The sequence below is a fragment of the Apium graveolens genome, chromosome 3, assembly GCF_009905375.1.
Source record: "Apium graveolens cultivar Ventura chromosome 3, ASM990537v1, whole genome shotgun sequence".
In the NCBI taxonomy this organism is placed as follows: Eukaryota; Viridiplantae; Streptophyta; class Magnoliopsida; order Apiales; family Apiaceae; genus Apium; species Apium graveolens.
Window position 1 is genome coordinate 40,459,315 of NC_133649.1, and position 26,929 is coordinate 40,486,243.

A 26,929-nucleotide genomic window follows, 5' to 3' on the forward strand; every position below is an offset into this window, starting at 1 on the left:
GAGCGATGTTCTTGTATAATTTTTTATATTAGGCATCCCTGACCACTCAACCAGTGCAACTTCTTATTACTAATCCCTTAGCAGAGAACTCAAAATAAGACAATCTTGTGCTTTTTTATATTTGATATTTATTTACTTATTTTGTATAAATTATAGTTACTATTTACTATTATGTACAGAGTGATTACTGCATGTTCTGCAAGATCTTATTTAGAAGAGCCACTAGGAGCTTTTACGTTGACGAGAGTGATTGAGTATGTTGCAGAATTCAGAATGGGGCAGTTCATCGGTTTTACAAGACGCACAAATGCAACCTAATGTAGAACTCAAAGTGCATCTCACTGAACTTAAATTCACACGAACCACTCTGGTAGAGTGACCAGATGTTGGAGCTCCCTTCTGTCCCATGTACCAATGACTAGGCAATGTTTTGCATTTGTTAGTATCATTTAGCTGGTATCCCACCACCTCAATTGTCTTCGTCTGAAAACTCAATCTCAATTTTCTCATCATTTACTGGAAAATTGAATCTTAGTCTTCTTGCTTAGGAAGATAACAATCTTTATTTAGCTTGAAAGTGGAACAGTTTTTATCACAAAGCTTACATCTGTTTATGTAACATCACTTTTAAAGTAAATTTTGACCTTGGCTCGTTAATTCAAATGAAACTTGCACTTGTCAGTGCAAATCAGAGGGAACATTCTAAAAGAGTAAAAGTTTGCGCTTTCTAAAGCACCTTCCTGGTGGTAGAATCAGTTAAGCAACTGTAACCTCTAAACCTTGTAGATCACCTCCTAATGATGCGAGGAAAATTGCCCTTCAATTTATACATGTGATAGCTTGAAACGAAAAGATGAAGAGCCTGGGACACAATGTCTCGTAATCACTTGCTTTGCTAAGTAATTTTATCAGTAATCTTGAATGTAATAGTGCTGTAACATGATGATCTATGGCACAGATTCTAATTTCGACGAGATTAAACTTTTTTTTCAAGTATGACTTTTATGTACATACATTTGTGTGTACAAGTACAGGTTCAACGTGATTAGTACCCTAACTAGGTGCAGCGGCACGGACATGTTAAGATAGGCATGTCATGACGTCAATTAGTCAGTCATGCCTTTTCATGATTTGACATACCTTTTTACTATTTTTTTCCGGAAATGTAAATGAGTATTATGATAATGTCTGCTCCAGACTTTATCCAATCCAGGTGTAAGGGTTTGGATGCTTCTCTGTTGAAATTCTCAATCTGGTTTGGATGCTTCTCTGTTGAAATTCTCAATCTTTTGACTGTGTTAATACCTATAATATTCTTCATGCTACCACTATCAATCACAACTGCAAAAATATGTCCATTAATAGTGTAGTACGAAATAATTGGTGTCATTAAGATTCCCCTTCATGTTTTTGGGCTAACATCATCCTTCGAACAAAAAAAGTTGTTTCATTTTACAGATAATTCTCAAATTCACCATCTTCACCATCCGGCCCATATTGATACCCTTCTTCATCTTCGTATGCTTATCGTGCAATCATATTTGTCGCCTTTGTTTAAGAACATTCATTCGACCTATGACCAGGAAGATTACACCTATAGCACTTGCTAGTCATGGGTTTAGCATAAAAAGTTACTAATGTAAATGAGTATTAAGATGGTATTCGGTTGTTACTATCAACTAACTTTAATTTTACATTCAAGTTCACTGTATATTAGTATAATAAATATGTTTTAAATTTCATTATATTTAATTGATAAATAGCATGCCATTTGGGCATGCATTTTGTCAAAAAACATGCCTATAAGCATGCCTTCGCGAAATCTCGGTACCCTAACCCTAACTGGCAACAATGAGCATACTGGATGTGTGCAACTATTTGCATCTTGGCGTGAAGAACACAGAAAATACATCGCTAATACAGGCAGACGGAGCCAGAAACTGGCGGTTGGTTTGGCGAATTTTTTTTCCGGAGTAACTAATATATATTTTTAATTTATTATATATTAAATAAAATAATAAAATATTATTTTTAACAACTTTAATGTACATAATATACTTGAATTCGTGTATTTATTCATAATTATTGTAAATATCATTAATTTTAGTACAAAATTCATAAAACTTATATATTTTTGAGGGGGCGGAAATTGAATTTTTTTTTTACTACTAAATATATATAAAAGTAATTTTTTTCATAAATTTTAATACTAATTTCACGATTATACCGGAGTTTGGGGTGACGGTAGCATCGGCCGGCCACCCCTTGCCTACAGGTGATTGTCCGAAAATTTGTTTCATGTGTATACTCCACGAATCAGAGTCGCCCTCTTTCATACGATGATCGAAGAGTTCCAAATAACTTCACCATCTTGGACGATGAACATAGAATCTCTTATAGGGGTGAAAACGAGTCGAATACCTTCGAACTATGATGTGGTTATATTCAGTTCAGATTATTATTAATAGTGGTCAAGTTCGGCTCATGTTCAAATTTTATAAAATTTTAGAGCTCATGCTCAGTTCTTGTTCGAGTTTATAAGCTCGCTTTTAGCTCAATTTTGCTCGTCAAATATACGATATACTCGAATTTTCAAATCGAACCCGAATATAACACAATTAAAAATATAGAACTTAACCTATACTAAATTTGATCTTTAAATAATTACAAAATAATTGAACATCCATTATTTACATAAAATATTTAACATTCTTACAAATTATAAATTCAAGTAAAAGATAACAAATCATCATTATAAATATGAAAAGTTACAGCACGCCAAGGATGAGGTGAAGACTTGTTATCAAAATATGTAATCTGAACTTCCATCACGCTCTCCATCTCAGCATCTGCATGTTCCAAAAAGAAAATAATGGAATTAATAAATAGTGACACCCTTTAGTTTATTTATCTTTATCTTGTACACAAGTCATGTCTTGATAAATGGGGTTATGAATGATTTAATATGATAATTGATTTTCCCTATCAAACATTAACATATATATGTAAATTCACCAATCATTAATTTTTTAATATAATAACATAAAATTGTACATGAATGAAGATGAAATCCCATCTAAATACACCGAACTACTCGTTAATAATGTGATCGAATATATATATCGAATACTCATAATATAACTGAGTTGATCGAGACTTTATTTGATCGAGTAATTTGATATTAAAGATCGGATCATAAAAGTATTTGAACAAATAAATTAACTCAAATTTGGATCAAATTTATATGAATATGAGTCTCGATTATATTTATTCGAACCGATCACGAATCGAGCCCGAGTTGATCGCGATCATTTTCAGCCCTAATCTCTTATCAAGTCCCCATCACTTTGTTTATTTATTTTTCTAAATAACTTTGTTTATTTTCATGGTTAGTCCATGGAAAAAATGTTTCAACCCGACAATAATATTATCTTTCCGGTATGTTACAGAAAAACCGTAGTGCAATATATAATATTATTTGACCACAAAGTTAGAGGTCCTGCCAAAGTTCTTATAATGTTACATGTAATAATGTGACATGTGAAGTGAAATAGGGAAGTTGTGCACATTTCAATAGTTGATAGAAGTCATGGAGGAAACGGGAGAGATATATAAATATCATAATGTAACTGGTTAGATTATTTAAAGAGATTAGAAAATAATTGCTTCAAGCTAAGAAGAATAGGAAATAACATGCTGTTTCAACAAACTACATTTACAAATGATATTACCCTAAACAGTAAACACAGCTCATGTAAACCTGGCCAGGAAACTTGTTCAATTCCCACATGAATGTCACAACTACATCGAAGTATTCATGAATGCACTTCAATCAGCAGATTAACCTTGAGCAAGCTGAAGAAGAAGTGTCTGATGCTGATTTTGGAATACTAAAAAAAGTTGTTGAAAAAGCAAGTGAGGTTGATGAGCTTAGAAAGTCGAGAAGACGTACCAAGGAACCCACATGGCTAAAGGATTACTACAAGGGTATATCAGGATGAAAGCATTGAGATTATTGCTAGTGTTATGCCCAAATATGGACATGTGCTCTAAACAGACCTATTAACTGAATTATTCATAATATTTGGCTTAATAAACAAGTCCAAGAATATGGAGTAGCTCTCGTAATTTGTATATGGAACAAGACCGTGTATAGCATATTGACCAAGACTTCACTGGATGACACGTGAGAATATGTAAAGAAGGATAGTCATGTCCACCTCTTACTAGAAGATGACACATGCCCAGCTATAACTAGAAGGTGACACATGCCCACCTCTTACTAGGAGGTGAGTCCCGCCCTCCTCTTACTAGCAGGTGAGTCCTGCCCTCCTCTTACCACGATGTGAGTCATGTCCGCCTCTCCAGCATAAAGAGAGTCATGTCTACCTCTCCATCGGGAAGGGGGTCATGTCCACCTCTTCATCGGGAAGGGAGTCTTTTCCAACTCTCAACGAGATATAAGTGATGTCCACCTCGCAACAAGAGAGGAGTCATGTTCTTATACCACTAAGAGGGGAGTCCTCTCCTCATATCATGCATGCCCTCATATTACTAGGAGTGGTGGACTACCACCATATCAGCATGAGAAGCAGCATGTCCACATATTATCAAAAGGGAGACATGTCCACCTCTCAATAAGAGAGGAGTCTTCTCCACACATTATAAAGAGACTTGAGGAGACCAGCGGTAGTATAAACTCACGTGTAAGCTGAACAGAAAATATAATTACAATAACTTGTGACTATATGATTCCACGGCACATCATAGAGTCCCTGCAACACTATATCACACTTTGGAAGGGTCTCATCGAGGTCAACAATACTTACATATTTCTGGGTCCACGTCATATGACCAAACTCTAAGGGGTCGCATGTGAGGGCTCTAGGTGTTCTCGTGCCTCACCAACGAGATATCTTCTTCTAATGCCATGACAGCCTATTACAGCCTAATTGGGCTTGGCCATGGAATAATATGGGCTTGGCCATGGAATAATATGGGTTTATTACGAATTATCCAACGGTCAACGAACCTGGGCTTTGATGGACCGGGCCAAACCATAGCCTGTCTAGGCAACTTTTTCTCCAAGAATTACGTGTAGCTTGAACCCCTATAAAAGGGTACGTAGGCCTCTTGTTCACGGATGATCAACAGTTTGAAATAAGAGAGAATAAATACTATTCCTCTGGCATTCTAAGAATCATCGAACAAGATCAGCTATAACATCCATCAATTTTCATCCCATGTTCTGCGTGTTTTTCATGAAAATAGCTTCAAATCAACATAATTTGTTCCGTGATTCCAGCAACCTCCGAATTCGTGTTGTTATAAATTTCTCCCAACAACAGCTACCATAGCATTAAAGTACTTGTGTTTTAATAAGTTTCTCGTGGTTGATAGGTTGGCCATGTTCTATATTCACCATTATCAGATCACAAAACAACTGCAACTGTTATAGCAGACTGTGAGTTAGATTTTGGCCTGCATATTTTTGTAATTTAGAAACATTGTAAGTTAGATCTCTTATATAGCTCTCTCTTAATTAAAATAATTAGTGCCTGCAACTTCACTCTTCTGTTTTCGCGGGATATTGAGGAGTTGCAATATCACAGGAAAACTTCCAGATTATTTTGGTGAAATGGAACCGATAGCAACTGCAACTGGGTAAATTAGCAGGTTGTTGGAATCACATTTAATTTCTTTGAATTTTAAGGAGTGTTTGGTTGATGGTTAATGTGTCCGGTTAACGAAAATCGGAACTTTAAACCCAAGTGATAGTGTTTGAATTACCAATTTAGTGATGGGGAATGGGCCTCTTGGTGGGTAAATCAAACCCACCATATTTATTGGGTTTCATTTCATTCTCATTCTCATTAATCCCCATTCCCATTGCCAATTCACATTCTCATGGTGCATCCAAACGCCTCCCTAATTTTTATCAATCATTTTACCTTTAGTTGATATAAGAAATGCTTCTGCAATGTTCTTGAATGGCTGTTATTCAGTTTTTTTAAAGAGAAATGTATTGAGAAACTTTTATTTTAATCTGAATGTGTAAAGTTTTAAGACGTCAAGGTATATGGCTTTGTAAATACCTATAATCAATAGTATTAAATTATATTTAATTTTGTTTGGTTTTAAAACCGAAACCACACCATCACAAACTCAAACCACAACTAAAAACCGAAACCACACCAACAGTGTTCGGTTCAGTTTTTATTTTTAAATCTAGAAACCGAATGAATTTGGTTACAATTTGGTTTTCGATCGAAACCGCACCAAACCGACCATGCTCATCCTTAGTTAATTTTATTACTAGCATATGACATAACTCAATGCTTTCTTCCTGATTTAGCCTTGTTCTAATTCTTCAGCCAAGTTTCTCTAAGCTCATCCAAATTTAAAAGCTCATCAACCTCGCTTTCATTTTCAGATAATTCTTTTAGTAATTTAGAATCGGCATCAGACACTTATTCTGTCTTCTTCAGCTTATTGAGGTTCTGCATTTGCAACTGTAATAGAGTGCACATCTGAATCCAACAAAGCCCAGAAAACCATGTCGAACAAAGCTGGTACAAAAAGAGGAGGGAAAAATTAAACAAGAAAAGTTGCAGAGTTGCCACAAAACCAAAATGATGCACTTTCCTTTAGGATTCATTTACCTTCCATTTTCTATATTCCAGCACAGCATCACCAGACAGCATCAAATCTCTACAGTCCCAAAAGAATAGCCAAAAAACTGCAAATGAAAATTAGGGAGTCCGACAACTCTGGCATATTGCAAATGGTGCACAACCTACACATACCCATGTCCCATTAAATTAGAAATTTATAACTATGTGCACCTTACTCTTGTCTTGTTCATATGTGTCAGCATAATTCACAGACCAAAGTTTATTCTAGTTAGCCGTGCATAAAAGTTTCATCTAATGACTGGTTCTTCTTTCACATTGTATCACCTCAAACAAGACTTAAAATAAGAACTTTATAGCATTAAAATAATCACACCAAATAGCAGCACAAATTATAAATAATAATAATAAAATTTGGTCCATATTTGCAATAGTTTTCAATTTTCAGAGGTGGACTCCCACTACTCATTAGTAACAGTAGTACACTTCATTTCAAGACGATAACGTCGACTTGTCTGAGACATGGACGAAAATGTGACGAAAGAGACTTAATTTAAACACCTTCAAGGTAAAATTATGTGAAAAGTGCAACACATGTACACTATGCTCCGTTAAATTAAAAATCTATGTTGGTATGAAATTCTTTTAAAGAGGAAAATACACAATAAGGGCATCAATCTTTTTTCTTTTTGATTAAATAAAGGGTGTAGTCTTATTTGTTTCTCTTGTACGTGTTTTCATGTCATTACACAAAATCCACAAACCTAGGTTTTCTCTATCATCTAATATAATATACAAATTTTCTCTAATGCACAAGTGTACCGCTTTCACATTGTTATGACCTTAGAAAAGACAAAATATCATAAATTTAAAGAACAAAATCAAAATTTTGAGTAAGACAATCAAATAAATCACCTCATAAACTAGTGTACCTCTTTCACGCTAAAAAGTTTATTTTTTTAGGTTTTTCCTTGAATATTGTTGCAAGGAAGAAAAACTTATGATATATAAGATATAAATCAACAACTATAATATAAAAACTAGTCAAGAAGCTTATTTTATATGGCTTTGTATTATATTGTCTACAAGAATGAAAAACATTAGATGTATGAGATATTAACGAACTATTATCTAGCATTCTATCATCCCCAAGGACTAGTTACAAAAAACTATATCAAGATGCATTGTTAATGAGTCATGTATGAAATTAATGGAATTGAAAAAAAATTAAGAACAAAACAATTTGTCAAGTAGAAAACAAACTCAAAGATGGTTTCCAAAAAGCGTTGTCAAGTGTCTTTATTTATTAGACAAAGTTGAACTGATCTTAGAGCATATACACCGATGCATAAAATTAGTTGATTCGTTAGACGGATTGGCGGAGCGTAAAAATGCAGCAGTGTTCAATTAGTCCATTAATATAACCGAAGTCCATCAATCCGTTAGTTACTCCATCAAAAATTAATGGAGTAACTGACGGATTGATGGAGTATAAACACATGATGCATCAATAAAAATCCATCAATTCATCGATTCGTTAGACAAATCAACCTTTTATATTGTAACCGTTGCATAGAAAATAGCAAAATAGTTAATTTTTTCTATACAGTTTTAAACTACATTAAGTAAATTAATGAATTGACGGAGTTCGATGGGTGGGGAAGCTCTTAGAGCGTCTAATGCTAAATGCTAAATTCTAAATGGCCAATCCATTACTATAATTTGGCACCAATACGTGTTTTATGGTTGTTAAAATAGAGCTTCAACTCCAATGCTAGTGTATTTGCAACTTAATAATTCCAAATTTAACTATTTTTTTGTCACTCTCTCCTACCTATCATTTAAAATACAACATGCATTTCAATTGTGGTTAATTGATGATGTGCCTAGATGAACATATGCAACCCTTTGGAATTGAAATTTTTTACATTTGATTCCAAACTATAGAAATGATACCAATTTTAGCATTGGATCTGCTCTTAGCAAGATGAGGTCACATCACTCCATGTACTCGAGTCTAGTATAAAGGGAGGAAATTTTTAATAGAAGCAAGCCTGATATACTTAAAAATTATCCTCATTTTAAGTGAAAACTCACTTTAACTTTGGCTAACAATTAATATAACGTGTTCACACTTTATTGGAAAATCCTTTCCCGTTTGCTCCACTTTATAAATTGCTCTTTCCTTAAAATCTCTCTTCTTTGTCAATTCCATTAACTTCCTATATGACCCTTCAACAAAACTTCACAAAATCATTTTGGGGGTAAGTTGTCCTATGTCAAACCCTTTGTAATGAAACCCTTAAGGTAAGAGGTCAAACTAACATGTTGAACAATGTCTATCACTGGAATTTGTTTGAGTTGAGTTGGAATGTGAATGGAGGTAGTGTCTGAGAGTGACTAAATTTCCATAACTAAAACATTATTAAAAGACAATATCCCAAAAATATACAACTCTCCTTATAATATGGTTTTATTTCCTCTCTAATCATTGTTTTGTTTACTATTAAGAAATTGTATGTGAAAGGTGTAGGACAAATGCACAAGAGGAAATTTGTATGCTCCGTTAAATTAGAAATCTATATTGGTGGGGGTTCGGTTAAGCAAGATGAAAAGAAGCATTAAATATCATTCCATGCTATTTGAACAGAATCCACAAACCAATGACTTAAATTTTCAAATTTAGCAGAGCATAGAAACTTCCTCCAATGAATAAACCTAGCCCCTTTCACACAATACAGTCTAAAAGAACATCCTATTTTAAAACCAAAAATACATAAATCACCCTAAAAACACCCCAGTCTATTATTAAAATGCCATCAGATAAAAAAACACTAACCCCCGGCTTATAAAACTAAAGAACAAGACATTTGCATAATATACAAATATTAAGCAAAGCAAATTATGAGAGAGAGAGAGAGATACCATAAAAAGATACCAGTCGGAGACTGAAACTGGAAAATTAGCATAAAGAAGCTCCACAAGTGACAGAGGGCCGAGATAATGCGATATGTCACGATCTCAAATATTCATGTTATTACATCAATACATCAATATAACAGTGTCTTATTGCATTCCGGTCTGAATCAGAAACACAACAGAACCCTGAAAATTTCAGTTGACTAAGAAACCTTGGACGGCATTTATATAATTCAACACTTTATAAGAATGAATTGTTTATATCATGCATATAGTAACAAAACAGTATGTAAAATCAAGCAGTAATCATAAATGAATAAGATACGAAATTTAAGTGTAAGGTAAAAAACCTTAATCGAGAAAGATCTTTAATTTGATACAACATCTTCAAGGTTATATTGAAGCAACATGATGGAAGTTTAGTAAAGAAGCGGCTGACTGGCTGGCGGCTGCACACCAAGGGTAATGAATTTGACCCAGTTCTATTGAAATGGACAGTCTATGTCCAATATTGGGCTTTGGGCCTATAAAATTAGCAAAAACAGAATTGGGCCAACGCGTCTAATTTTTGTACCTTTTTTTGCTAACTATCTCATTAGGGTAATTGCCGTGCGGGCGGTGCGGTATTTTGCTCAAATCATAAAAAAATATACATGCAGTTTGATCAAATTAATCTCAAAAACCGCATAATAGAAATAATCGGTATTTTTCTTTGTAAATATATATATATATATATAACTTAAGTTAATTGTGGTCGTAAAAATAAATATTTCATAAATTGTGGTTCATATACATACATGCAAGATTTTAAAGAAACATAGATTTGAATAATATATTTCTTTATGTTCTAAAATATCTTTAAAATAATTATATATTATTTTATATATTTACATGTCTATTTTACTTGGTAAAAAAAACGTTACTCAGAGATAAGATATGCGTCATTTTAAAATAGTGGGTGATTACTAACTGTCATAATAGGAGGGCACTACGTCAAATTTGTAAATAAATATACGTGTCTCAGCTAGTTTATTTCTTGCACAACATCTTTTTTCTCACGTACTCCTCATTCTCTCTGTTTACTTCTAGCTTTCTTTTAAAATGTGTTTTCTCACCTTTTTATACTCACTTTAATATATTTAATTTATATAGATGTCAAGTTCTTTCAAATGCTTGCATACTTGCTGATTTGATATAATACGTGATTTATACATGTTATTTGATATTGATATTTGTTTATTAGTTCATATGTACTTGGTATGTAATGTGTTAAATATTTAAATATCTTGTTTTTAAATTAGTCATTTATCTTATATGAGATGATTTATGGTAGGAATCTTATAATTTTTTTAAATTATGTAGGTGTCTGCAAATTACTAGGTTAATAATTTATGTTGTCATTTGATATAATTATATACACGTGTGGAGGGATATGTTTTATTGTAATATTATTATTTTATATAATATGTTCATTAACTTGTATATTTTATTAATATTATGATTATTATGTATTGTTATCATTATTTCTATTATTATATTATCTGTTATTATAATATATTAACTGATTTGGGTAGTCGATAATTTATTAATGAGTGTTAAAATGAAATGAATTATTGTTTTGACATGTTATTATACTAAATATATTGTGTCTAGACTTTATTAATGTGTTTATTAATTGTATGTTAGTTAAAGTAAAATTTACACATGTTTTTATTATTTATTTTTCAAAGTATTATACATTTGGTAAGTTTAATGTGTGTATATTTATTTTAATCTTATGTATACATTATTTATGTGTTATTAATGTATTTGGCTTAATTTATATATTATGGTAGAGTTAGTAAATATTTTATTTGATTTGATGAATAAAAAGCTATCATTAATTATTTATTATTTTACACTATTTAAAATCTTAAAGTTTGTTCTTTTATATTATGTTTTGTTGTCAGCCTATTATTCTATTTATGATTTTATGTTGTGAGCCTATAACTTTGTTTTGTTATTTTGAAGGAAAAGGAATTGCATTAATCAAAGAGAATCAGAACACAGTACATCATGAATAAATTCGGGAAGATCATCAACCCACTCCCTAAGGTCAGACGTAGAATGAGTAGCTAACAAATGTGTTACTCCATTCGCAGACCTACGCACATATTGCACTAATATATGATTAAAGTGCTCACACAATTCAACACAATCTAGAGCAATCGTATGAAAATAGCTAGCTCCATCTATGCCTTTACAAGCTTCGGCCAGTAATTTAGAATCAGTTTGAAAGATGCAGTGGTCATAGTTTAAGTTTTGGACCCAAGATAAAGACATCTTCAAGCTTAAAGCTTCAGCTTCCTTAGGCTTCCATTTACCAGCTATACGATTACATCTCGCACGAACAAACTTCCCTTCTGAGTCCCGAATTATCGCACCAACCCCAACACAGTTATCCCAACAGAGGGTTGCGTCAATATTCACTGTTATCCATCCAACAAGTGGCTTGCTCCATCTTGAACTCTCAACAGATATTGGAAGGTTCTCCCTGTGCTCAAGAGCACGAGCCCGTCTCCATTCAGAAAGCAAACTCATTGCTGCAGATTTTACGCCGAAGGCAGACCCATTTACTCGGTTCCACACCCAGTTATTATGATGGTACCAGAGACTCTAACAAAACATTCCAAATATAGCACATTACTCCCGGTTCAGAGTTTGGAAAACTTGATTAAGCGTAGCAGAACATGACTCAGTGTAGTTGGTTCGAACTTGATCATGGAAGGTGGTCATTAACCAACTGTTTTTGCAAATTCACACTCAAAAAGGGTGTGCATATCACTTTCATTGTGCATAAAACACCAAGGGCAGCGTGTATTTACCTGAACATGTTTTGAAGCCAAAGCCAACATTGTCGGTAAGAAACCTTTACAGACACGCCATAAAAACACGTTACCTTACTTGGAATTTTTAAAGTCCAAAGCCGATGCCAGAAACTGTGCAATGTTGTATCGTAGGGACCTTGCAGCTGCTTATAAGCGCTTCTCACCGTAAACTTGCCCTTAGAATCATGTAACCAGAACCAAGAATCACTTTTTTAATTAAGAGGGATTGGAACTTTGGATTAACTGATAGTCTCGGTCATCAAACAGCTAAGCCAACAAGTCAGTGTCCCACATATTTGTGTTAGAGTGCATTAAATTCTGGACGTAAAAATCCTGCAGCTCAGGGATAACGGCTGTAGATAAATATCCATTGTCCACACATGGTAACCAAGGCACCTTCCATACCTTGGTGCTAGCCCCATCACCAATTCTCCGTCGACTACCAGATTTAACAATATCTTTCGCGAATAAGATACTACGCCACAAGTAGCTTGGAATTACATCTATCTCCGCATTCAAAAAATCTGTACGAGGGAAGTGCCTAGCTTTCAGAAGCTTAGTGACAAGATAATTTTCCTCTGTTAGAATCCGCCACCCTTGCTTAGCTAGCATAGCTGTATTAAAAAGACTTAAACTTCTTACTCCCAAGCCACCTCCATATTTTGAAGAACACAACTGATGCCACGATGTCCATCGGATTCCTTTACCTTGAGTCCCATGCCCCCACCAAAAGCCATTCAATTTCTTCTCTATTTTATCACAAATGCTGCTAGGGATTAGGAAAAGGCTCATCCAAAAAGTTGGAATGGCTTGAGCTGCTGTTTTCAAAAGAGTGAGTTTCCCACTTTTTGACAGAGAAATATTTTCCCATCCATGTAGCCTTTGAACCACTCTATCATTGAGGACACCAAAAGTATCATTTTTGTTTCGCCCCACAAACATTGGCATGCCCAGATATTTACCATGGACATTTAGTTCTTGAACCCCCAAAGTAGAGCAAATTTTTCCACGATCAACCCGTAATGTGTTTGGACTGAATGTAATGTTCGACTTAGAATAATTAATGGCCTGCCCTGAAAGGTTTTCATATCTATGCAAAATGCTCTTCATCGTACAAGCTTCAACATCAGTAGCTCGGAAAAATAGATAACAGTCATCAGCAAAGAGGAGGTGAGTTATAGAGGGTGTACCCCTAGTTATCGTAGCACCATGAATTAAACCCACACTTTCATTCCTGTTAATGATCGAAGTTAAGCCTTCCGAACAAAGAATATACAGGTAGGGAGAGATGGGATCTACTTGGCGGATTCCCCGCTGCGGAGTAATACTGCCAAAAACCTCGCCATTATGAAGAAAACTGTAGGATACAGTTGTGACACAAGCCATTATGCGATTAATCCATAAAGGTTGGAAGCCAAATTTTACCAACATATTTTCAATAAAACCCCATTCAAGACGGTCAAAAGCTTTAGAAACATCAATTTTCAGACCTGCAACCCCATACTTGCCTTGAGTTTTCCTTCGGATATAGTGATTTACTTCATAAGCAATAATTGCATTATCCGTAAGGAGACATCCTTCTACAAAGGCACTTTACTTGTCTGAGATGATCGAATGCAAACATGGCTTTAGACGGTTTTGTTGTCAACCAATTACTCTGTTCTTTCTGTGAGCATTTTAGGTTACGTAATTCTAAAATGTACTAATCTGTCTGACTGTGACATTGCCGCTTAACATGATATTTTTCCAAGTTGGATTTAATGTGTTTGCTATACTTGTATAAATTAGGTTAGTAATTATCTTTGTTTGGTTCACTTAAATATAGGAATTACTTGGAAATATTTTGGACCGTCATTAGCACAGTAAGGTAAGTTAACTCTTTACACTTTATTTTATTTTGAAATATTTTTACACTGCTTTTGTTTTAAAATTTATGGATCAAGTACCCTGTTTTAAGAATAAGAATTCCCAGTGAACCAGTTAGTAGTTGCGTATAGTTCCGAAATTAGCTTTTGATACCTTACTAGGGAGTGCTACTTATGATGCCTTCGGGATCGCATACTATATGATACCTTAGTAAGGGGCACATTATTGACAGAAATTATGAACTTTTGATACCGTGTCACCAGGTATTTGTGGCCTTAGCGAGCTGTGAATTTAAATTATATTTTATGTCATATGGATTTTGGACAATGATTTTGGTTTTATAAAATTATGATACTTGATCCACTATTGTAGAATTATTTTCTTGCTGGGCTCTTTGGCTCATTACTTATATATTTTCAGGTGCTTACCGTTTGGGACATCTTAAAGGTAGATTTGATTTGAGCTTGCTTTGAAATAATATTTTAGTGATTATGTTTTCATTGGAGTTGCGTCTCCAGGATTTGACTCTATTTTCAGCTTAGATGACTTTATTTCTGTCTTGAATTTTAGAATTTTATGGACAACCGGAAACTTATTCTTTTTATGAATAAAATTTAGATTTGTAGATGAATATTTAAGTGTAATTATTGTCTGAAAAGTCGAGGTATTACTGTTGGTATCCAGAGCCTATGTTAACTTCCTGCAGACTGCCTTTTAGGTGTGACCTGTGAGTTGAGAGTTTTAAAATATTAACATTTTGTTGTGCCACTTATAGATGGTAGATAATGATAATGTTTGGGGTTTTAAAGATGAGATGTTTGATGAGGATGATCCAGAAGAGGAGTTCATGGAGGCATGCCCGTCTTAAACATTTCAGGGGCCCTGTGCTACATAAAAAAAATTGGGTCCATAATATAATATCGAAAACTCAATTTTCTTTCTATATAATAATAATAATAATTTCTTTGTACAAGAATAACTTGATGCTAACTTTTTATTCAAAAAGTGTCATTTTTCGAACACTCTTTGAAGCAAAATCATCAATCAAGTCTTCGTATTTTACTTTCTCCAAAATATCATTCTCAATTACAATTAACGCCAATCCGTTGAGTCGATCTTGACGTATTGTGGATCGCAAATAAGACTTCAACAACTTCAATTTTGAAAAGCTCCGTTCAGCTGATGCTACTGTTATAGGAATTGTTAACAAGTTTCTATATGCAATAGTTATATTGGGATAACAGTGCAAGTCTTTCGAAAATTTCAATATATCAATAGCTCCTGTAACATCACTAGGCAGAATTTCTCCAAGCAACTTTAGTTCTACAAATAATTCATTCCCGTCGATATCAGATTGCCCATTGTGTTTAAGTGCCTTTTCAAAGTGAACACAAGAACTTTTTAAATTCATATCATCTAATGGCTTGAATTTTTTAGCAGTAAACAAAAATTCAAATATACTTTCATATTCTTTATATTGCTCAAATCTTCTGTTAAAGAACTAATAGCTTGATCTACTACGTAAAGAAAATAGTTCACTCTAAAAAAAATTTCACCAGACAATGGAGAAGCAATTGAAACAGTACTTGTATTTTCATTAAAGTGTTTTTTCCTTTTAATTTCACGTCTTTGGGGAAAAAAAGGATCAATATCCATTTCAGTTGCAAGTTCTTTAGCACTAACTAAGGCATTATGAAATCCAGTTTCTCGATAAGTCTCAAAAAAAAAGAAATCAAGCCCTTTATGTTTTCGATAGTCACATCAATAAGCATATCCTTTGATTGTAAAAGCTTACTCACAATATTAACTGCACACAATATATCATACCAAATAATTATTGCAATCAAAAATTCAAAATCACCTAACTCATTAGTCGCTAGAGATTTAGCTTCACTCTTTATTTTGAAATCATCATCAACATCGGCTACTTGAAGTAAAGCTTCTCTAATGTCCAACATTTAAAACCTTATAGCTTTAACACTATCAATACGACTCCCAACGAGTAGATGACAATGATTTAAGAGTTAATCCTTTAATATTATCTTTTAAAATTTTCCATCTTTTAGTAGAACAAGCAAAAATTGTATATATACGTTGTATGACCCCAAAAAAATCTCTAGCTTTACCACATGTGTTAGCCATATCACATAATGCCAAATTTAGACTATGACAACCACAAGGAGTATAAAAAGCTCTAGAATTGATCTCTAATTTTTTTTTACTCCTTGATGTTTTCCTTTCATATTCGATCCGTTGTCATAACCTTGGCCTCAAACATCAAATATATCAAGATCAAGATTTTTCAATTCATCTTGTAAAATATTAAAAAGGCCTTGTCTAATTGTATCATTCACATTCAAAAAACCTAAGAAAGATTCTTCAATACTAACAAGACTCGAGGAGACATCTACATATCTTAACATCATAGACATTTGTTCTTGATGACTAACATCAGGAGTACAATCAAGTATCACATAAAAGTATTTTGCTTGTTTTATTTTCCTAATAATTTCCTTTTTAATTACGGAACCAAGCAAAAGTATCAACTCATTTTGAATGTTATGACCTAAATAATGACTATTAATCTCATTACTAGTAACACGCCTAACATGTTCTTGTATAATTGGATCAAATTCGGCCAACATTTCTACTAAACCCAAAAAATTACCATTACTCTTTTGGTACAATCTTTCATTGGAACCACGAAATGCCAAATTATGTTTAGCGAGACATTTAATAATTGAGATAACTCTATGCAACACTTTCTTCCAATGATCTTTTTCTTTCTCAATTAGTATTTGAGTAGTTTTATCAAGAGTTTGATTCTTTTGAAATCTAAGACGCAGCTCATACCAAGTAGTCATATTTTTAACATGATCTATAATTGTCTCATGTTCTTTAAGCCTTAAACCAACATGCCCCCAATCTGAAAAACCTTCATTTACTAATTGACCTCTACCAATTCCCTTCTTAAATATCTTACAACAAAAACAAAATATTCTATCAAGCTCTTTCGAATAAACAAGCCAATCTCTGTCACATTTTTCTCCATTTGACAAAACTCTAGTATACAAATATGCAGTAAATCTCCTAGAAAAAATATCCTTAGGGCCTTTTATAAGAGAATGATCCCTTTTAGGACCATTTTTCACCAACAAATCAATCATTTTAGAATCAAGACCATCCCAAGTTCTAGGATCATATATATTAGGGAAGTGGTAAGTTTCATTTTCAGACAAAATATCATCAGAACTTCATCATCATCCTCAATATGCACATCATCAAAATTATCATTCTCAACAGGCACTTTATTAACATTATCATCATCTAAAATGCCAATACCAATTTGAGCATCAATATCCACAAATTGTTTTTCAATTGAGTTTTTTTTCCTTTTATAATAAATTTATCAAGAGATCCTCTTTGAGATTCAACTAATGCTTCAGCTCTTTTCTTTTTCATGCGCTTTTCATACCCACAATCATATTTTCTAATTTTAGGAGGCCTAATTAAAAAATTTACACAACCAAGCAAATCAAATTATCATCAAAATCAAATGGAATAGAAAAACCCGAGAGAAGTTCGATAAGCTTCTGGTTCTGAATACTTAGTTCACGAGTCCATGGATAAAACCCAAAGCACGTAGCCTGCCAAAACAAAATTAGAATATTAGAACCTCAAAACAAAATAATAACCAAACTGAAACAATTAAACAAATTAAAAAGACTACCAAACCTGTAATGCATTGACTTCAAACTTTGGTGCCAAACCTGTACCAGTAATCTAAATTCTAAGTTCCACGATACTCCACTACTCCACACCACCAATTTAAAGCTTAACTCAATAAAATCACGTGTGCTGTCTAATTTTTTTGGGTAAGCTGTAAGCAAAAGAATAGGAGTAAATATGAGCTAAAATTGAGATATGTGAAGACTGAAGAGATCAGAAGAGAATATATAGAACAATATTTTTACTGTTGAAAATGAAATTAATTGCCATGGGTATTGGGTAATTGAAGCCGGAAGATTGATTCAACTTCAAGCAGTAAAATCGATACATACATACACGTTGTTGATGTAGTCTCCGAAAAGAAGGCGTGAGTTTCGAAGAGTAGTTTTGATAGGAGCCTCTGTGGCGCCCTCCAAACCCGGGTCAGAAGTTTGGGGTCCACACACACACATCTTATTTATAACCTGCTTATAACAATAATAAAGATAATAATAATATGCAGTGACCCTACTTACCAAATACCACGGACCGCAACAGGTTAAAGTATGCACACAAGCCAAACACACCTACTTATATTACAAACGTTCAAATCCCAACTATTCAAACTCAGAACTGAGTATTAAACATTATTACAAGCTTTTACAAACTCAAATTATCCCAAAAGAAGCCTACTAGCTTAACTCGATCAACCTAAACCCCTAGCTCTCGCGCTGGACTGGGGATCTTCGTTACCAACTGGTTCCTTCTTAACTGGAAAAGAACATAAACAACATCGCACAAATGAGCCAACTAGCTCAGCAAGTCACAATGACAAAATTGAGAATAATGATCATCAAATAAAAAGGGTTATGATATCGAGTGAACAATGAATTATGATTTAGAATTGGATATTATATTTTCATTTTAAAAACCAAGGTTAGGCTGCTGATCAGTCACGCACTAACCCCGAGCAAAGCACACAACACTGCTCTAACTACTGGATCCAAGGCACACATTGGCCTAACTTGACCATTATATGGTCTGACCACGAATCTGGTCCACAATTTTATAAAAACAATCCAATTCTAACATAATAACAGAATAAACAGTAATAAGCAATAAATAGAATCATTAACAACATTGGATGTTCAATAATGGAATGGTTTCAATTTTCATAAGGATCAATATGGCATTTTCAAGGCTTGGATGTTAGGTAATGAAAGAATTAGATAACAAAGGAATCAATATTTCAGGGTTATCAGGAATTGGTCTTTCAAATCATAAGGTACAATGGTTTGAGTATATAAGTAATTCGGTTCAGTGTTTGGTATTTAGTTTGTATGTATTTGTGGAGTAGTATCGTATATCTGTGATTCGTATTTGGGTATACAACAATCAATGGTTTAGAACGAATAAAGTTTACGGCTCAAAATCAATAACTGGAATCAGGGTTTTGGGTTCAGTGCATCAAAGCACTTGCAATATATAACAGGACTATCAATCCACTACAATATATCTTGAGAAAGTTCAGAACACTTGCCTAGTATTAGCTTGCTATACTTTTCTAACTTTCAATCACAACCGTCTACTCCTCGACTATCTGTTTCCCTTTCCTACGCCTTGCCTCTTCTGCTCACATATCATAAGCATCTATCAATATTCAACTCATACGATTCTATTCGACATATACTTCTATCTACCCTTCGTTTCACCCAAATCCGATTAACGAATTGAAAGTTATACTATAAACAAGTAAACATCGAATATATAGACCGACAGTTAACCAACAAGTCACATATAGCACATAAAACGTCAAATAATCAATGATATATCATTTTATAAAGAAGTCTTGGATCATAAACATGCTTTCGGGTATTTAAAATGATTTTTAAAATATTTTTCGGAATTAAAACGGGTCATTGGATCAATTCCGGAGTAATAAATAGGGTTCGGTTGGCCAAATCTGGCTTCAAAACACTTTTATAATAATTATCGAGCCTTGAAAATAATTCAAAATAATATTTTAAAGCTCGAAACTATTTCTCAGAATTTGTAAATCATTTTTAAATAATTAAATCTAATAAAATAAGTAATTAAAATCAATTAATAATTAATTAAATCAATTAATCAGTTAATTTTCGAATTAATTGACCAATTAATCAATTAATTATTAACTAAAATTAATTAACTAATTAATTCAGATTTATTTTTGAATTAAAAATAATTTTTGGAATTAAAATAATAATTTTTGTAATTTTCAGAAATTAAAAATGAATTTTTATAATAAAAATAAATAGAAAATATGATTTTTGAATATTTTTAAAACAGTAATCCTATTCTTGCAAATTCTGGAAACTTCAGGGACCAAACTTCAACGTCCCCAAAAGATAAGGTACTAAAATGTAATTTTGCCAGCCCTCGCCGGAAAACAGTCGGGGTTCGCCGGAGAACTCGTCTCCGGCATCCTCACACCACCATCACCTCCAGATCACATCTACACTTCACAAGGAACACAACCATGCAATCAACTCACATCAATCATCCCTGTCCTGGCCGGAAAATGGCCAAGAACATCGTCGGTTTCCGGCGAACCTACGAAAACTTCAAAACACAACTCCCTTCGATTCAGACATTCTCTGTTAACGAGCTATATACCAATCGATTGCAAATTTCATAAGGAACACAACCCACTATAAATCAACAGCTAATAATCCCTAAATCAAAAAGGCCCAAATTTCAATTGAAAACATTCATACGGGTTATAAACCCTAATTTTGAAATTCGAAAATCAAACTCAATTTTGAGCATGTTATTGAACTCCAAATCAGACATATGACATATGAAAATCATCAGGAAAACAAGCTCTACAACATGAAATCGTCAAATCATTCAAACAATCATCCGAACAAAAATTCATATTTTTAATAAAAATTATTCGAAAATAAATAAATTTCCAGAAAATAAACCTCGATTTCTGCAGGTATATGGTTCACAGAATCTGATCGTACACCTCAAAACCTTCGTTTTGAGTACTCGAGCTTTTCAAACGGACTCCGGTAACACCTCCGATTGTTGGTTTGATTCTCAGAAGGGTTTATGAATATAAGAATTTTCTCTGGAAATTTAAATAATTACTGACTACAAATGATTTTTAATACGAAATAAAATACGGTAAAGGCTATTTATAATTACGGAAAATTAGTATCCCGTTGGATCATTCCGGATATGAAATGGTACGTTTATTTATAAAAACTGATCCAAACAGTACCGTTTTTCGGGATAAATATCCAAATCAGTACAATTTGTACTGCGGTCTTGGTCTCAGCGCCTAGTTACACGTATTACGAGGTGATAATTGTGATGTTTTAAAAAAAGATCCCGTTTATCGAAAATACGAGTTTTATTGATTTACCAAAACGAATAATGTATCGAAAATATTACGCCGGGACCCGCGCATGACAAACCGTACGCCGGATCGAAAAAGTCAAAACATGAAAAATGCTCGGAATATTGCAATTAGGTTAGGAAGGAGTTCTTGGAAGAGTTTCGGGTTATAAAAACGTAAAAACGGATGACGTCGATTGGTTCCCGATTGTATAAAATAGTTTTTAAAGACTCCGAAAAAGATTTTATAAAATCCATATATTTTCTATAAAATCATAAATCATCATAAAAATAATTAGGAAGATATGACAATTATCTATATTTTATTTTGGACATATAAAAATTAAAATACTCAATTAATATTATTTTTAAACATCCAAACACATTTAACACTTAACAAATAATTCACAGAATAAATACTGAACATATATAATAATTATTTATTAGCAAAAATAATTACACGGTATATCCCGGATATTACATCCTTCCCCCTTAAAATAATTATGTCCTCAGAATCTCCTAAGAAAACAAATGAGGGTACTTTTCCTTCATATCACTTTCTAACTCCCAGGTTGACTCTTCAACCTTTGGGTTTCTCCACAATACTCTTACTAACTTTACCACTTTATTTCTTAATACTTTCTCTCTTTCCTCTAGAATTTCTATCGGACTCTCTACATATGATAAATCTGCCTGAAGCTCTATTGGCTCATATTCTATTACATGCCTGGAGTCTGGATTATACTTCTTAAACATCGATACGTGAAAAACATTATGAATGTGCTCCATGTGCGGAGGTAACGCCAACTCGTAAGCTACTTTGCCAACGTGCCTTAGAATCTCAAAAGGTCCGACATATCTTGGGCTCAACTTTCCTTTCTTTCCAAATCTCGTAAATCCCTTCCACGGTGATACTTTCAGTAATACTAAGCTTCCTTCTTCGAATTCCATGTCTTTCCTTGATTGATCTGCATATTTCCTTTGATGGTCCTGTGCGGCTATCAATCTCTTCTGGATAACTTCAACAACTTCCTTTGTCTGCTGTACTAATTCAGGTCCAAGTATTTTGCGTTCTCCTACTTCGTCCCAATATACTGGAGATCTGCATTTACGTCCATAAAGGGCTTCATAGGGTGGTATCCCAATACTGGCGTGATAACTGTTGTTGTAAGCAAATTCTACCAGAGGTAAATGCGCGTCCCAACTTTCTTTGAAATCAATAGCACAAACACGTAACATATCTTCAATTTTCTGGATCGTTCTTTCACTCTGGCCGTCCATCTATGGGTGGTAAGTCGTACTCATATTCAGTCTCGTTCCCAAACATTCTTGAAAACTTTTCCAAAATCTTGAATTAAATCTTGGATCTCGATCAGATACAATAGACACAGGAACTCTATGACGAACTACAATTTCCTTCAGGTACATATGGACTAACTTGTCGAGCGAAAATCTTTCATTTATAGGCAGAAAATGAGCTCACTTGGTAAGTCTATCCACTATAACCCAAATGGAATCATGATTGGCTTTTGTTCTTGGTAATCCAACTATGAAATCCATGGCAATATGTTCCCACTTCCATTCTGGAATCTCCAATGGCTGTAGCAATCCACTTGGTCTTTGATGCTCTGCTTTAACTCTCTGACATGTATAACATCTGCTAACCCATTCCGTAATTTCCCTCTTCATATCTGGCCACCAATAATTTTCCTTTAAATCTCTGTACATTTTAGTACTCCCTGGATGGATTGAATACCTCGAATATGAGCTTCCTGTAAAATTTCATTCTTCAACTCCGTCACCGGTGGAATCCAAATTCTAGAAGAAAACCTAAGAATACCTTGATCGTCCTTTTGCGTACACAATTCTTCACCTACCAAACGATTTATATCTTGATCCATTACATCTTCCTGACACTTCTTTATCTTCTCTAACAACTCTGGCTGGAAAGTCATACTATACACTTTTGCTTCACCAGGCTTGCAAACTCTAATTTCCAATTCCAAATTATGAAATTCCTTATATATTTCTTCGGGCACTGATAACACATTTAACTTTTCCTTCCGACTCAACGTGTCTGCTACAACATTCGCTTTACCGGGATGAAAATTAATCATGCAGTCGTAATCCTTGATTAATTCTAACCATCTCCTTTGCCTCATATTAAGCTCCTTCTGTGTGAATATGTACTTTAAGCTTTTGTGATCCGTGAAAATCTCGCACTTTTCTCCATATAGATAATGTCTCCAAATCTTCAAAGCGAAAACTATGGCTGCTAGCTCCAAATCATGAGTAGGATATTTCTGCTCGTGTGGCTTCAGTAGCCTTGACGCATACGCAATCACCTTATCGTGCTGCATCAGAACACATCCTAGTCCTTTATGAGAAGCATCGCTATAAATTACGAAATTCCATTGATCGTCTGGAAGTGACAAAACATGTGCCGTGATTAATCTTCGCTTCAATTCCTGAAAACTTTCTTCGTATTTATCGTTCCATATAAACTTTTCATTCTTCCGTGTAAGCTTTGTCAATGGTGTTGCAATCTTTGAGAAATTTTGAACGAATCGACGATAATACCCCGCTAACCCCAGGAAACTTCTTATCTCTGTTGGTGTTCTCGGTCTTTCCCAATTTATAATGGCCTCAATCTTTGCTGGGTCCACTTTGAACCCTTCATTACTGACTATGTGTCCTAAGAACTGAACCTCCTATAGCCAAAATTCACACTTCGAGAATTTAGCATATAACTTCTTTTTCCTTAAAATCTCCAAAACTATTCTCAAATGTTCCGCATGACCCTCTTCCGTCTTTGAATAAATCAAAATATCGTCTATAAACACAATAACAAACTTGTCCAAGTATTCTTTGAAAATTCTGTTCATCAAGTCCATAAACGATGCCGGGGCATTGGTCAATCCAAAAGACATCACTAAAAATTCAAAATGTCCATACCTTGTCCTGAAAACCGTCTTTGGTATATCTTCTGGCTTAATCTTCAGTTGATGATATCCCGATCTTAAATCAATTTTGGAGAAGTACTTGGCTCCTTTGAATTGGTCAAACAAATCATCAATTCTGGGTAACGGATATTTGTTCTTGATTGTAAGCTTGTTGAGCTCCCTATAGTCGATGCACAATCTCATGCTTCCATCCTTCTTTTTAACAAATAGCACCGGTCCACCCCACGGGGATACACTGGGTCTGATTACTCCTTTCTCTAATAACTCTTGCAATTGCTTCGCTAGTTCCTTCATTTCAACAGGTGACATTCTGTAAGGGGCCTTGGATACTGGTTCTGTTCCAGGTGCTAAGTCGATTGCAAACTCAATTTCTCTATCTGGAGGAAGTCCTGGTAACTCATCGGGAAACACGTCTGGAAATTCATTGACGACTGGAATATCTTCAAGTTTTGCTGCCTCCTGACTTTTGTCAATCACATATGCAACGAAATGCTTGCATCCTTGCCATAGTAACTTCTTAGCTTGAATCATCATTAAGAACTTCTTTACTTGCTTCTGGCCCTTGAACGTTACTATCCTCTCATCTGGCGTCTTCACCATTACCTTCTTATTTCGACAATCTATCTGGGCATCGTGCTTAGATAATCAATCCATGCCTAAGATAACGTCAAATTCTCCTAACTTAAATGGTATCAAATCTACACAAAACTTACTACCAGAAATCTCAATCTCACAATTCCCATAAACTTGATTAACAGATACACGTTCTTGATTTGCTAATTCCACAGTCATTATCTCATTTAAATACTCAACTGGACAATTTAGCTTATTAACAAAATCTTGTGAAACAAACGATCGAGTTACTCCCGAATTTATTAACACTTTGGCACATAAAGAATTCACATTAAGTGTACCTGGCACGACATCAGTATCCTGGATAGCATCCTTCACAGACATGTCAAAAACTCTAGCCCTTGAAGTCTCATTCACTGCTGGGGTAAATCCCATAATCCTCAATGCATTACTGACTGGAGATGGTGTCTTGCAATCCCTTGCTATATGTCCTGGCTTTCCATATTTAAAGCACGTAAATCCAATGGCTGGAACCTTCACTGCTGGATTTCAGATAGGCTGATCCTTATTTGCTGGCTCTTTTGCTGGCTGGTTCCAGCACTCTCTCGAATAGTGCCCTTTCTGGTTGCACTTGAAACACACCACATTCAACTTGTTACAAACTCCTCCATGTTTCTTCCCGCATACCTGACAATCTGGAAAAATTAATCTTAACTGATTTGGCTGGTTCATATTAACTGGACGGTTGCCCTGGCTTCCGTCGCCTGCATTTTGTCCTTTGTAATTAAAATTTTTCCTTGGCTGAAACTTGCCCTTCTTAAAATTTGGAAACTTCCCTGGTTGTGTCTAACCTTCCTTCCCTTAAAATTTCCTTTTCTTACTCTCTTTCTCCTTCTGGGACATCTCGCTCTCCGTCTCTGCAATCATGGCCTTCTGTACAACTCCTGCATAGGTATCCAATTCAAAAATGGCTACCTTCCCTCTGATCCATGGCTTCAAACCTTGCTGGAATCTCTTAGCTTTCTTCCTGTCAGTATCCACATATGACGGCACATACCTTGACAATTCTTCAAACTTGCTTTCATAATCTGCCACCGACATATTTCCTTGCTTTAACTCAAAAAACTTCAACTCCATCTGGTCCTGAACAAACTGGGGAAAATACTTTTCTAAAAACAATTCCTTAAACCTCTCCCAAGTAATAACATCCGTACCTTCCAATGTCTTCACCATCTCCTACCAATAGGTGGCCTCATTCTTCAAATAGTAGCTTGCAAACTCAACCTTCTGTTCTTCCTTTACTTTCACTAAGGCAAATGCCTTCTCTATCTCCTTTAACCAAACATTTACTTCAATCGGCTCTAAGGAACCCTTGAATTTTGGTGGGTAACTGCCTGAAAAGTTTTGAAAGTTACCTGGGGATTGGTCTGTCTTTGCTATTGTTGTGCCAGGTGAACTGTTTGTTGGGCCAAGATTTGAAGAATCTAGGCTATTGCTGGGTCTATGGGTCCCGGGTTTGCATTCTGGTTTGTATCATCTTGGTTGTTATTGTTGTTGTTGTTGGTTTCTTCATTTTGGGTGTTGGTGCGGGTGTTTCTTCTGGGAGGCATTTTCTGTAAAGAATCAAACAACTTATTTATCTTTTAAATCAAATCTTTGCATAAAAGAAAAGTTTTGTAAAACAGAAATATCTCTTTTTGAAAACAGTTGTAACAGTTGAACTAAGTAAATTGCATGCTTCTTTACAGAATATGAACAGTTAAGGGAATAGGGTGCATGGTATCGCAGGGGTATAACTGGTGCAATAAATAAGGTAAAGTAAAATAGGTGCTGGTTAAAAAAAATGACAATGCTGAAAAAGAAAAGGTACTGGTATATATATAGATCAAAAGTTTTAGGTAGTACAAGCGTAAGGACGCTTCGGAAGTAATAGCAAAAAGGTACAACAACCTACTCACTAGTCAGCAGCTCTAGTACATAAATACAACCCAAAATTCTACAGATACATACTACACAC

At 34.4% G+C, this 26,929-nt stretch overlaps 1 protein-coding gene, 1 long non-coding RNA gene and 1 pseudogene across 3 annotated transcripts; all 3 read right to left on the reverse strand.

The window, feature by feature from the left end:
* Nucleotides 1–6,080: 6,080 nt before the first annotated feature.
* On the reverse strand, nt 6,081–10,040 carry LOC141712174 (uncharacterized). Of its 2 annotated transcripts, none has more exons than XR_012571535.1 (4): nt 9,902–10,040; nt 9,558–9,737; nt 6,663–6,796; nt 6,081–6,569 (listed from the first exon to the last, which is right to left on the reverse strand). It is a non-coding gene; the product is annotated as an uncharacterized LOC141712174 (long non-coding RNA). The 2 variants fall into 2 exon arrangements; XR_012571536.1 differs by having other exon boundaries at nt 9,558–9,713; nt 9,902–10,034.
* A 1,539-nt stretch (nt 10,041–11,579) lies between these two features.
* On the reverse strand, nt 11,580–12,445 carry LOC141714152 (uncharacterized). The gene is made up of 2 exons (XM_074517687.1): nt 12,416–12,445; nt 11,580–12,206 (listed from the first exon to the last, which is right to left on the reverse strand). The coding sequence occupies exons 1-2, from the start codon at nt 12,443–12,445 to the stop codon at nt 11,580–11,582; spliced, it is 657 nt and encodes a 218-aa protein (XP_074373788.1).
* A 2,833-nt stretch (nt 12,446–15,278) lies between these two features.
* On the reverse strand, nt 15,279–25,839 carry LOC141714153 (uncharacterized; annotated as a pseudogene).
* Nucleotides 25,840–26,929: the final 1,090 nt, after the last annotated feature.